At 42.8% G+C, this 13,960-nt stretch overlaps 1 protein-coding gene across 2 annotated transcripts; it reads left to right on the top strand.

Moving 5' to 3' along the window:
* The first annotated feature begins 6,264 nt into the window (after positions 1 to 6,264).
* Positions 6,265 to 13,733, top strand: LOC111981991 (transmembrane protease serine 13-like). Of its 2 annotated transcripts, none has more exons than XM_024013500.2 (13): positions 6,265 to 6,643; positions 8,904 to 9,072; positions 9,217 to 9,327; positions 9,607 to 9,756; positions 10,432 to 10,558; positions 10,826 to 10,921; positions 11,232 to 11,275; positions 11,448 to 11,607; positions 11,900 to 12,078; positions 12,193 to 12,291; positions 12,469 to 12,611; positions 12,801 to 12,956; positions 13,223 to 13,733. In XM_024013500.2, exons 1-13 carry the CDS (start codon positions 6,629 to 6,631, stop codon positions 13,235 to 13,237), a joined length of 1,464 nt encoding a protein of 487 aa, XP_023869268.1. In that variant the 5' UTR covers positions 6,265 to 6,628; the 3' UTR covers positions 13,238 to 13,733. The 2 variants fall into 2 exon arrangements, with proteins under 2 accessions (XP_023869268.1, XP_023869266.1); XM_024013498.2 differs by having other exon boundaries at positions 6,266 to 6,643; positions 11,229 to 11,275.
* The last annotated feature ends 227 nt before the right edge of the window (positions 13,734 to 13,960 follow it).

The following is a 13,960-nucleotide window of genomic DNA, read 5'->3' as shown; positions in this document are numbered from 1 at the left end:
GCATTGGCTGTTTGGCTGGACACAGGTGAGCTCAGCCTCTTTACCAGCACAGTCTGCTTTCCCATCACACGCCGTTGATGAACTTCAATGACTGGGAGCAGAAGAAGAACTTGCTGTCGACAAGATGCCAGACTGGAGGAGACGAGTGGAAGATATAGAATGGAGAAGGGTAGAGAGGATGAAAGGGGAAAAGAGAATCTGAAGGTGCAATTCTACAGGCGACATTACAACAGGAATACGATTTAGAGAAACTCCAGACTTTAACTGTAGTTAAAGTTTTTGGAGACATGAGATGGAGAGGAGAAATACTGAAGTAAGCGCCCACGGCCAATATCCCCAGTGTGAACAGTACACAACAGACAGTGATAGGGGTCATCTTCTTAGGCCTCTAGTTTCCTTGGTCCCTCCGGGCCACCATAATCTGCCTCTTCTGGCGTTGAGGCATGATCAGAGCCATCGGTGTGAGGACAGTTAAAGAAGTCAGTTGTAAAAAATAAAATAAAAAAAAAAGATAAAAAGGTTCCTCTCCTATTTGTCACTACTACTACTACTAATAATAATAATACACAGGCTACAGTATGATGTGGCAATATACAGCAATCTGTTTTAACTCACCTCGAGACATATCTAAATGTGTGGGCTTGGTGCTCTTAACAGTAGTGTATGTGAATATAAAGGGAGGGGGGCACAGGGGCTCAACAGTAGAAACAGTATCTTAACCTCTAACATTTATGAAAATCTATATTTTTCATTATATACACACTTGTAGAGTGAAACACACTATGTTCCGTTCTCATATCTTACTATGTGCCCACCAAGCTGTCCTCACTCAGCCCTGATGTCCTCTCTATCAGCTTCTCTCCATAGGAGTCAGGTGGGGCTTCTGCCAAGCTCTAGAAAATAGCCTCCAAACAGACAGATGCCACAATGCCATTACTCTCACAACCACTTCATGTGACCAATCAGCAGTCAGGGCAGGACCTTAGCTGATCAGCTAATTGGTTTGGTGTAAGGAGGTGAGGTGATTAGTGGAATCAGGATTTTTTTGTGCCCTGGCCGGGATAATACCAGAGGCGGGAGACGAAGCGAAACATCTCACTTGCTCCTTTTTTTTCTGGTTCATATACAGTCAATTAGCTAAGCAGGCCAGACCCAGCTGCTAATGAGGGGGTTTGATTAATCACGCCTGTGTAGGTGTGTTTTGCATCATCTGAAATTTGATTGCATTTGATTTGGAACCGGGCTGCCTCCTGGGTGTGATCCAGGTGCCTGCTCTGTCCGACAGCAAAGTAGTCTCAAAACAAAAGTAATTAAGCATATGTAGTAAATAGGATACATTTTTTWAAATAAAAACACTGTCTTCCCAATGAAAACTAGCTTAAATTCTCACATTTATTTAATGGAAAAGAGATTCTGGACGATGCAGCATGCTTGTTGACAACATGACCAACTTGTGCAGATTACTGTTTGATTAAAGAAAGGTGCTCCTCCCTCCCCGCTTTCGCCCGATGACATGACGAGCCCGGATTTAAAAAACCAGGCCAGTGTAAAATAACTCCCTCACATTGGTGCCTATGCAAGAGCCAACCGTCAAAGAGAAACTACCCCTAAAAAACAACTTCTCATTTAGAAAACCGGGTGTGGCATCTACAGTATGAGTCAAACATTTTTTTTCTGTCAAAATGTCCTACAATGTGTAAATAGGATCATTTTGGTGATAAAGTCGGTTGTGACTGCATCACAACGTAAATTAAGGTTGGGTTGTTTCAATCCTGCCCACAGCTGGCAGCACACAAGTAAAACGCTCTGCATGGTCAATCTGACATCTGCAGTYGTAGTACAGCATTTACTGCGATAGGGCCTCCACAGAAGTTAGAACAAACATACTTTTTGCACATCACAAAGCTGTTGTGAAGGAAGTGAGTGTGTTTTCACAGGACCTCCCACCCCCACCAACCAATCATGTCAATGCGGAGCCCTCCACATTATTACTCGATTTGAGAGGTGCACGGCAATGCAGTACGGAGCTTGATTTGGCCTCTGCAATTGTGTCACACTCTCCATACGGAGCCTCCACCACATTTTCAGATCAAGCATAAATTGGCTTTAAATCATCAATTTGGAGTGCAGCTGCACAAGACCCTATTGTAATGCCTGTGATACATTTGGGTTGACTTTGGATCTCTAATATAAAAATCCCAATAGCTCCAAATTTCAATGACTTAAACCTCAAAGCATCTATAAATTGTCATTTACATTGTGTAAATTGACGGTTCCCAACTAACCTTGTAGATGGTTAGACTTTGGATAGTCTAAATAACTGCCACAGCTGAAGCAAATTAGCACAATTATTTAGCTAACCTTTCCCACCTGCAAACACACGAGACACCTAAATCAAACCACACCCCGAAACCAACTCACATTTGAATTCAGTCACGGCCGCTAGCATTTCTTAATTAACCAGATCTAAAACAAGGCCAAATCAAGAACTGCAGTAGCCCTTTAAGCAGACCAGAACTATGACCATTCAAAAAAATTGTAACAGCCTAAGCGGTGGGCCTCCCGAGTGGCACAGCGGTCTAAGGCACTGCATCGCAGTGCAGGAGGCATCACTACAGACCCGGGGTCTCCCAGCTGCGACCGGGAGACCAATGAGGCGGTGCACAATTGGCCCAGCGTCGTCCGGGTTAGGGGAGGGGTTGGCCGGCTGGGATGTCCTTGTCCCGTCTTGCTCTTGCGACTCTGGTGGCAGGCCGGGTGCATGCATGCTGACACGGTCGCCAGTTGTACCACGTTCCCTCTGACACATTGGTGCGGCTGGCATCCGGGTTAAGCGAGCAGTGTGTCAAGAAGCAGTGCGGCTTGGCAGGGTCGTGTTTCGGAGGACGCATGGCTCTCAAGCTTTGCCTCTCCCGAGTTTGTACGGGAGTTGCAGCAATGGAACAAGACTAACTACCAACTTGATATCACAAAATTGGGGAGCAAAAAAGAAAAAGCTGGATGTCTTCATTGAGAAACTATCTTTAATTATACTACAGCACTACAGGCCCAGTGCAGTTACATTCCCCAGCAAGAAAACCAAAAATGTCACTCAAACAGAAGGGAAAACTAAGACTGACTAACAAATGTTGTGAGAGTGAGACTCATTTCTTCAAACAAGTATCTTTATTTAATATCGATTAATTATTGCAATAATGAAGCTGGTCAATCCCACACTCTGAAGTGTGATGCCGAGAGCTCAACGAGCAGAACTGAACCACAGTATTTTATAGTTAAGACACATCCTCCTGAATATGTGACAAACAGATGTCTGGAATAGGTCAAAAGGTTACGATTTGTATGTGAGAAAGGAGTATCCCCCAGCCAGATAGTCTTCACAGTAAATGCTGTTCCAATTGTATAACAACCAAGGTTTGGCCCCTAAGACAAGATTCCTCCCATCAGCCGTTCACACCAGAGACATCTCCTCCCCGGCACCTCACAGTTTACAAACACCAACTCATTCTATGGAATGCAGGCTTCATGTTATATCACCAAGCCATCATAAAGCAATTGCTAACATCAAGCCCCAGAGGCCCAACTCAGTCCCACAGATGAGAGGGTACTCATCAAACCTAATTTGATGCATAAACAGTATTAAAACAATCTTGTCATTTTTCTACCATACAACCAAAACTCAACAGGAGGGGTTCTGAAAGACACTCATGGGGGTGTCCACTGAAAGTTGACTAGCAACTACTGAAACCTAAAAGGCGCCCACTAAAGAAGAGACAAGCAAAATAAAAACCCACACCAAACTTAAAGACAGGAAACAAACCAAAATGGCGGTGCAAAGAGAAAACAAAGCTCAGATAAAGGATTATTTTTCTCGAAACATAAAATGGGTCGCGCCAACTAAAGGCCAGCACAGGTGAAACACCTTCCCACTAATGGGATGGTAACCAACACAAGTGTAACACATACTGACTAACGAGGTGCGCCCTACATGCTAACTTGCTAACGTCCAACCTCGAAATATAAATGAAAAAACCAAAGCCTGTAACAACTGCTTGTCTATCACATAGTTGTCAAAATACCTTATTGATCTCCACTGTGATGATTCTAGTATCCCATTTGAGTAAACTACTGTACATAAGGTATTATTGACTGATATATGCGAGTACATCACCTCCCACTGTAAATTATCTGGATTTGGACATATAGACTAACAGTACATGGTGAGGGGATGTGGTGTGCTTACTGTAAATGTGCTTACTGTATATTACTGGGATGGCTCAGGTATATACCATCATTATCTATATTATTGGTTTATTTGACAGTATATCCCTTTTCATTAACTACTTGACTTATGCTCTGACAGGGTTGTCAAAAGCACACTTATTTTACATCTAGGGCTGTTATTCACCTGCCAACATAGCTTTATCACACAACAGCCCAAGACAAAAAAAGAGAGAACCTTACATGTGTTCATGTGGGCTCTCGAGTGGTGCAGCAGTCTAAGGCATTGCATCTCAGTGCAAGAGGTGGCACTACAGTCCCTGGTTTGAATCCAGGCTGTATCACATCCGGCCGTGATTGTGAGTCCCATAGGGTGGCGCACAATTGGCCCAGCCTCGTCCGGGTTTGGCCGGGGTAGGCCGTCATTGTAAATAAGAATTTGTTCTTAACTGACTTGCCTAGTTAAATAAAGGTTCAATAAAATAAAAAGCATACTGTACAATACAGACTGTGGTTAACACTGCCCTCCCCCATCCCGCCCATATATCCCAGTGCAGTCCTCCTGGCCCTAGAAGAGCAGAGTCAATCCCACATGTACAGTAGCTTACTCATCAACATCCTGCCTCTGCTCCACTGTAGCCCCAAACCCTCTGAAGGTCTGTGCAGGTAGCAGCTCCTGTAGAAACACAGGAGAGCCTGTATCTGGTCTTACTCCTGCTCCCCCCAAGGGTCGAATAAAAACTATTTAACTGCCATTTTCCACCCCCCTCTCCAATGTGCTGTTCTTCTCTCAGAACAGTATCTACTTGTTAGTCCAATGCAGGCTTCCCTCCATTCCACGGGACTGACTGAGGTCCACATTCTTATAGTAAAGCCCTGAATGACAGAATGTAGGGTGTAATGTAATTATTTGGTGAATGATGGTACAGAAGATTTGTTGTTTATGTATGACATTCTAATTTAATTTAACATTCATTTTTATTTTCCTCATTGATCAGTCCTGGAGTTATGATTGTTTTGTTCTGTCATATGTGTAATTCTCAGTTGAAACAGCAGATGAGCCATTGAATGGTCACTGTAGGTCAGGGCTCTCCAACCTTGTTCCCGGAGAGCTACCCTCCTGTAGGTTTTTGCACCAATCCAAACCTGATTATTAGAATCAGGTGCGCTAGATTAGGGTTGGAGCGAAAACCTACAGGACAGTAGCTCTCCAGGAACAGGGTTGGAGAGCCCTGATGTAGGTGTAGTAAAATGTGGCCACTTGGAGGTGTACAGAGAAGAGAACACTACCATTGTCTTTGTTATATGCTTTTATAATATTCAAATGTACATACAAAAATATATTTGTCTGAGCTATCCAAACACAGTGGACAATCTGATACACACACAGGCACACACACACATGTTTGGTTTACTATACCTTTTGGGGACCAAACAATTGATTTCTATTCAAAATCCTATTTTCCCTAACCCTAAACATAACCCCTAACCCATAAACCTAACCCTAATTGTAATCCTAAACCTAAAATAGCCTTTTCCTCATTGGGGACAGGCAAAATGTCCCTACTTGTCCGGGTTTTCCTTGTTTTACTATCCTTGTGAGGACTTCTGACACACACTCACACTCACACACACACACTCACACTCACACACTCATAGTCATACAGTCATACCCTTCTTCTCTCTCAAATCAACATCCTACAGGACCTGTCACACTGACATAAATCACTCGATCCAGAATGTGACAAGTGTTGAAAAAGTACATGTTTTGTCTATTTCAGATCCATGACAGCAAACATGTGACTTCATGTGAGGAGCATACTCAAATAGGCTATTTTTGTTGTGGCGTCATTGATAGAGGTAGAAGTGGCTTTTTGTGCTTTGTGTGTTATTCTTTCTTTCTTTCTTTGTTTTTGACTGGTGTTTAACATTTTCGTAAGCTATAAATACTAATGTGCAATGCTTCGGATGATTGTTTGTTTAATGTGTACATGTCTTTATCTCAATAAACTTTGAATAAAAAAGTATAATAATCTTACTAAACATTCATGGAGTGAATTTGTGTTAATCTTCATAGTTAACATAAGATATTGCATTGTAATTGTATTTAGTCATTCAAATTATCTCTTTAGAAAACAACATTAAAAAAACAACTAGTTAAGTGTGTCTGGCTGTTGTGTGCGTGTCACCCACTTTCCATGGTGGAACCAGTTGGGCCAGTATTGAAGAGGAAAGAAGGAGGTGGAGGGAGAGAGGATTGGATTCCAATGCCTGTGGAACAGACAGAGACTGGACAGAGACTCACGAAGCTATAGGATTTCTCCTGTAGAAGTGACCCAGACCCCAGTGAGACCACCTCAGACCCCAGGCCTCAGACCCCAGGCCTCAGACCCCAGGCCTCCACACACAGATGGAACATGACCAGGTAATTGGATTTACTCTCTTCTATAACTCATCGGACATGTCTATTGGATAATATTGATCTTTTTACTTTTGTTCCTACTTGGTTTGGGAACAAAACATTGCCAGGTCTAGTTTTGTGCCTGGTATGGCTGATAGACCATGCATTTTTTATTTAAATGTGAGATTCGTAGAAGTTTGAGGCATTTAAATGAGTATTTATGTAATTGTATCTTGGCTTTCAATGTTTGCTAGTAAATTCAGTTGTGTTTTACTGACCAGTAATTTGCCATTCGGGTTTGGGTCCACTGAATAGATTGTTGGTTTGGATCCACTGAATAGATTGTAGGTTTGGATCCACTGAGTAGATTGTTGGTTTGGATCCACTGAGTAGATTGTTGGTTTGGATCCACTGAGTAGATTGTTGGTTTGGAATCCACTGAGTAGATTGTTGGTTTGGATCCACTGAGTAGATTGTTGGTTTGGATCCACTGAGTAGATTGTTGGTTTGGATCCACTGAGTAGATGTATTGGTGCAACACTTCTCAGCATTGCTCGCATTACCATAACAACCTTTACAACATGCTTGTGATGCTGATGTGTGTGTGTGTTAGAATATTGCGAAGAACATGCCATGGACTTACAAAAACACCTTCCGCAAATCAATGTTTGTCATACAGATGTTGGATCTTAACTTGATCACTCAGGAAATTCAAATGATCCTTGTGAATCCCTGAAAAATAGCATTTTGCTTTCTCTTCATGCGGGTGCAGTCGAGTCATTGGGATCAGGGCTTGCTATCAAAATAATTTTCTCTCTCGCTCGCTCAAACGCTAGGCCTAAGTCACATCACTGCAACATTAAAATGTTCAAAAATGTATCTGAAATGCCGCCAAACATACAGTGCATTTGGAAAATATTGAGACCCCTTCACTTTTGATACATTTTGTTACGTTACAGCCTAATTCTAAAATGGTCTTAAAAAAAATTCCCTCATCAATCTATACACACAATACCCCATAATGACAAAGCAAAAACAGGTGTTTATAAAAATAATTATCATATTTACATGCGTATTCAGACCCTTTACTCTGTACTCTTTGGCAGCGATTGTAGCCTCAAGTCTTCTTGGGTATGACACTACAAGCGTGGCACACCTGTATTTGGGGAGTTTCTCCCATTCTTCTCTGCAGATCCTCTCAAGCTCTGTCAGGTTGGATGGGGAGCGTCGCTGCACAGCTATTTTCAAGTCTCTCCCGAGATGTTCGATCAGGTTCAAGTACGGGCTCTGGCTGTGCCATTCAAGGGAATTCGGAGAATTGTCCTAAAGCCACTCCTGCGTCATCTTGGCTGTGTGCTTAGGGTCATTGTCTTGTTTGAAGGTGAACCTTCGTCCCAGTCTGAGGTCCTGTGCGCTCTGGACAAGTTTTCATCAAGAATCTTGTCGTGGAGAATTCTTTATTAAGTGAGAGAGACTTATTATTTCTTCAAACAATCAATATTTTTTATTGATTAAGAATTGCAATAATGGAGTTGGTCAACGACCACCCCATCGGTGACCAACTCCATCCAACTTTACAGAGGAATCATGGTTCTTATATAGCTGACACTAAAAATGCTTAGCCATGGCTGGTTCCACCCCTCCCCGGCAGCTTGGGGCATCACAAGCTATCTTGGGTTCATCTTGTTAGTTATGTGCACCAGGTGTTGTTTTACCCCCCAGCTTAGTGTCTCAGATGCAAAGATGATTAGAGACAAAGAGGGGGTTGTTCTACTCCTTCAGGCTATCTCTATCTGGGGCCACACAGAGGCCAACTCATTCTATGGAACGCAGGCTGTAGGTTTTACCACCAAGCCAGCAAGCCCCAGAGGCTTGAGTACTCATCGATGAGAGAGTATTATAACATAATCTTGTAAATGTTCTACCATAATCTCTATGTACTTTGCTCCGTTCATCTTTCCCTCAATCCTGACTAGTCTCCCAGTTCACTTTGTCATTATGGGGTATTGTGTGTAAATTGAGGAGGTAAAAAATGATTCCATCCATTTTAGAATAAAGCTGTAACTGTACATACAGTGCATTCGGAAAGTAAGGGGTCTGACTACTTTCCGAATGCACTGTATATTTCATCAGTTGTGTCTTTTATAGTTCAGGGTCGGGTAGGATTTCGGCTAGAGTTAAACTTCAGATGTAATCATAGAAGTCCTGCCTGTGTTTAGAATTTGATCACGTCCGTAGCCCACTAATGCCATTGAAAACCTACCTGACTCCCTTCTCTCCACAGAACAGTGACCATCCACCCCCATACTACTTAGCAGTAGTGCCCACCCAGCCTCCTCCTCAGTATGGAGAGGTGGTGGGAACAAGAGGGTGGTCTGACACCCCCTCCCAACCTTACTACATCAACCAGCCGATGCCACATGCAAATGTCATCCATGTCTCTCAGAGTGCCCGTAAGTTCCTCACATTCCCTTTAACTTTTTCAATCCTCAACATATATTCCTTCCCCTAACTATAACTACAACTCTTTCTATGAAAGGGCTCCATCTCTCTCTCTCTTTCTAAACCTAAAATGTCCCTGTTTCTCCCCCCTGCAGCCCCTTGTCGTAAGAAAAGCTTATCGTGTGGGAACAGTTCCCACTGTTACAGAGGATCAGGAGAAGCCACCCTACTGCTTGTCTTCCTCGTTATTGCTCTCTGGCTGGGGGGTAACTGGACCAATAACTTACAGAGAACCCATACAGTACAATTATGTGGACATAATGTAACATCATTTAACATGGACATAATGTAACAATACAATATGTCAGAATTTATGACAGAAACATCTATTTCCAAAATCATAAATTCCATATTAAGGGTATGATGTGAATGTAATATACCTGGTATGATATTGCATTGTTTTGGTATACTACCATGGGGACTTCCATGGCTCTGGATATCCTCTGGCCTCTCTCTTTGACCTCTGACCTTTGACCTCTGTCCAGTATGTTATGGCCCATCCCTGGTGTCTGGCCACCTAAGCAGCAGTGAAGCCTACCAGTCCAGCGAGATGGAGAAAGACAGCTGTCCCTCCAACACTGTGGAGTGTGATGGCCAACAGGAATGCAAACTGGGCAGTGATGAGACCAATTGTTGTCAGTATTCTAATAGCTATCACCTAGTTTTTGATGTCAGTAACAAAAACAGAAGGATCCTTTCTGGATCTGTAATGGATTTGTAATGTTCTAACTGAGTGATGCATCTGTGTGATCCAGTAATGTTCTAATTGAGGGATGTATCTGTGTGATCCAGTGATGTTCTAATTGAGGGATGTATCTGTGTGATCCAGTGATGTTCTAATTGAAGGATGTATCTGTGTGATCCAGTGATGTTCTAGTTGAGGGATGTATCTGTGTGATCCAGTGAGGTTCTAATTGAGTGATGTATTGTGTGATCCAGTGATGTTCTATTGAGGGATGTATCTGTGTGATCCAGTGATGTTCTAGTTGAGGGATGTATCTGTGTGATCCAGTGATGTTCTGATTGAGGATGTATCTGTGTGATCAGTGATGTTCTAATTGAGGGATGTATCTGTGTGATCCAGTGGTGTTCTAATTGAAGGATGTATCTGTGTGATCCAGTGATGTTCTATTGAGGGATGTATCTGTGTGTATCCAGTGGGATGTTCTAGTTGAGGGATGTATCTGTGTGATCCAGTGATGTTCTAGTTGAGGGATGTATCTGTGTGATTCAGTGCGGTTGTAATTGAGTGATGTATCTGTGTGATCCAGTGCGGTTCTAATTGAGTGATGTATCTGTGTATTATCCAGTACGGTTCGGGTCGAACGGGGCTCTCCAGGTGAAGACAAACAGCGTTGGTAGTTTCCTCCCTGTATGTTACAGTGGCTGGAACAAGGGCCTGGCTGACCAGACCTGTGCACAACTAGGCTTCAGAGCGTAAGATCTTCCGCTGTTTTGCTGCCCTCTTTTGGTCTAAAGATTGAACTGTGCAAACCTGTGTGACCATACCCATCAAATAAATCTAAATCAAATCACATTTTATTCATAATGTACACAGTTTAATGAATGTATAAAAGGTGCATGATATGCTTGTGTGCTAGTTCCCTCAATATTTCAGTACAATAACCAATAATCAATGGGTTTAGTGGTGTGAGGTAGTGATGTGGGGACGTGTATATGAACTCCCTGCATCTATTTATTTAGGAGTCATAGCACTAGCAGTGTGAAAGATGGGTCCTCTACCACTCTCACTGTGACAGGGCAGACCTGCAACACCATCCAGGGAAAGGTGTCAGTAAAGTGAGTGCTCCTGGACATACTCAACAGCCCTTTGCATATGTCACACACTGAGTAAACATTTACATGTACATAGCTGCGGGAAGTAGGGATGCTGCAGCACCCCCTAAATAATCAGAATATATACACAAAAATATATATAAATACATTTAAATTTGTATTTATTTATATATATATATTTTTTTTGTGTATGTATTCTGATTATTTATCAGAGCCAAAAATGTCACCATTAGATGGCGTGAGTAAGGCAAATAAAACATGTGACCTCATTGGTGATCTGATTTAACTGTGCGTTTCTGTCTGTGCTCAGTAGCTCATCTTGCCTCAACAAGGACACTGTATCCCTGCAGTGTATCAGTGAGTAACTGTCTTTACATTCTCACAGTTCATACACAAAGGCAACCAGTGGTGTTTTAAGGCTGGATAGAGTTTCATCTAGCTCTCCTGATGAACAGAGGACCAAATACAAATCCCCATGCTGTATTAGGACTACGGACCAACTTACTCCCTCTCTCTGTCCACATGGTAGACTGTGGCCGGCAGCAGTCGTCCAGAATCATAGGGGGCTCTGCAGCGAATCTGGGCGATTGGCCTTGGCAGGTCAGTCTCCACTTTCAGGGCTTTCACACCTGCGGAGGCACCCTGGTGGCTCCTGACTTTGTGGTGACAGCAGCCCACTGCTTCCCCAGGTCAGTACGGCAGACAACACAGCAGACAATGGACAAGGAACTGTAATGAGACAATGTAAAACAGAACAGTAATGACATTATCAAACAGAACATATAGAATAGCCCTGAAATGTAACAATGCTAAGACAAAAGAACTGGGCTATAACAGAACAGATGCAAAGACAGAACAGATCTGGAAGTGAACAAAGCTAACCAAAGTGAGCTAGCTAAGACTGAACAGTGCTTAGGATGAACATGGCTAAAACAGTTATTAGTGAGGAGTTAAATTACCTAACAACTCTTCTATCTCTAGGAAAGACTCATCGTACCTGGTGCCCAATAACTGGCGTTTGTACATGGGCATGGTTTCTCAGACGATGCTGCCTGTCCCTGAGATGGTGGAGAAGATCATTGTCCATGAGAGCTATGATGACAACACCAACAACTATGACATTGCCCTGCTTAAACTCACACATTACGTAGACTACTCCAGTGAGTTCACCTTTAACCTAATAATATTACATGATTACTGATGCACATTACACCATACTGGATCACTATTATCTTTGATCGTCATAATTAACGTGTGTGTGTGTGTTGTTTCAGACAGCATCCAGCCTGTGTGCCTGCCTGCCTATGACAAGACCGTCTCTCCTGGGACAAAATGCTGGACCTCTGGATTTGGGACAACAGAGGAGGGGACAGGTGAGAGTCACAGGGACTGGCACAGGGGGGCGACTGTTAGGTTCTGTTTGACATTGGGGTGAACATGAAGAGGAAATAGAAATACAGCATGATATGTGATGTAATTAAGGACTAGAAAACAATCTGGTGTGTTATTCTATATGGTGATATCTGTTTGTTTTTTTGCTTTGTGTTCAGCCCGTGGATCCACAAGTCTTATGGAGGTGACTGTGGACATCATTGACTCCAGTGTATGTAACAGAAACACAGTCTACAATGGCCAGGTCTCTCAGAACATGTTGTGTGCTGGAGATATAAAGGGAAGCAAGGACTCCTGCCAGGTGAGTAAAGAGGACACTAGGACCCATCAGAGAACCACAGACAGTAGCTACTTCCACACAGCTTCTTACATGATGTCCACAAATCTCATCCTGTGTCGCTCTATTCCCTCCTTCCCTTTTCTTCTCTCCATCTTCCTCTCATCTCCATTTCCATCTCCCACTCCCCCTACCGCTCCCTTCCTCCACTAGAGGGACAGTGGAGGTCCTCTGGTGTGTAAGGACTCAGACCAGCGCTGGTACCTGATGGGGGTGACCAGCTGGGGGGTAGGCTGTGGCAGGAGGAACATGCCGGGGGTCTACAGTCGTGTCAGCCGCCTGCTGCCCTGGGTCTACAGTAAGATGCAGGTAGGGAAAGGAGCACCCAGGACCACTGGGAAGACACATGCACAACCTCCGCACTGGGGTGGAATTCTATCAATAATTCAATCATTTTCATTTGTACTGCTTCAGAGGGCACTTATATTCATTTAGATATTTTACATACAGTATCATTAGTTCAACTTAGAACTGTGAAACCTAATTATAGCTAGCTGTCAGAATAAGGATTGAGTAGGATGGTGTTATTAGTAATGTGACTCCTGAACATGTTCCTTCTACTCTCCATCTCCCAGCAAGCAAGACCGTGATGTGATCACAGCTGCTCTCATCCAAGGATGTTCAGCATGTCTTTTGGACCTGACAATGAGACTGGTGTGAACCCTTCAACACTGGCAGGGAATGGAAGGCTTGCAAGATTGTTTCCCTGAAACAGTATTGAGCATATCTATATTTGTGACATATTTTATGAGGAATGTCTTTTACTCACACTGCAACCTCTTATAAAGCTATAAACCTGTCTCAGGATATACTCCAGGTTCACATGGACTTTACTGATGCTACAGTGAACTACACTTGCTGTTTTCTATGGCTGAGAGTTGTGAAACTGAAGAAAATTTATCAGGAAGATTTTTCTAATCACTTTAACGTAACACTAATTACCTTATGGCACTGATGATTCCTTGATTGTTTGTTGATTGTTTCAACTTATGTACACTTTTTGGTGTGATGTGTGTGAATTATCGAATCTGTTTTTCCATGTCTATCACTGTGTGTCAATTGGAATTATAATTTATTTTGTCATTATTTGAGTCAGAATGTTTTACTCATACTCTAAACGCCAGGATTCAACTTCATGAATGATATTGAATATCATTCTTCTGGTGTTAATCAATAGCTGACTAGAGCACGAGGGTTTAATTGTCTATTGACTGCAGTGGAGAGTATGGATTTACCAGTGACCTCAGTACATGAGTGTAGTTGAGATGAATGGAAGCTGATGGTTGATGGCTGCAGGCCTGTAAATAAGTCAT

The sequence above is a fragment of the Salvelinus sp. IW2-2015 genome, linkage group LG20, assembly GCF_002910315.2.
Source record: "Salvelinus sp. IW2-2015 linkage group LG20, ASM291031v2, whole genome shotgun sequence".
In the NCBI taxonomy this organism is placed as follows: domain Eukaryota; kingdom Metazoa; phylum Chordata; class Actinopteri; order Salmoniformes; family Salmonidae; genus Salvelinus; species Salvelinus sp. IW2-2015.
This window is presented reverse-complemented; position numbering and strand designations above follow the sequence as displayed.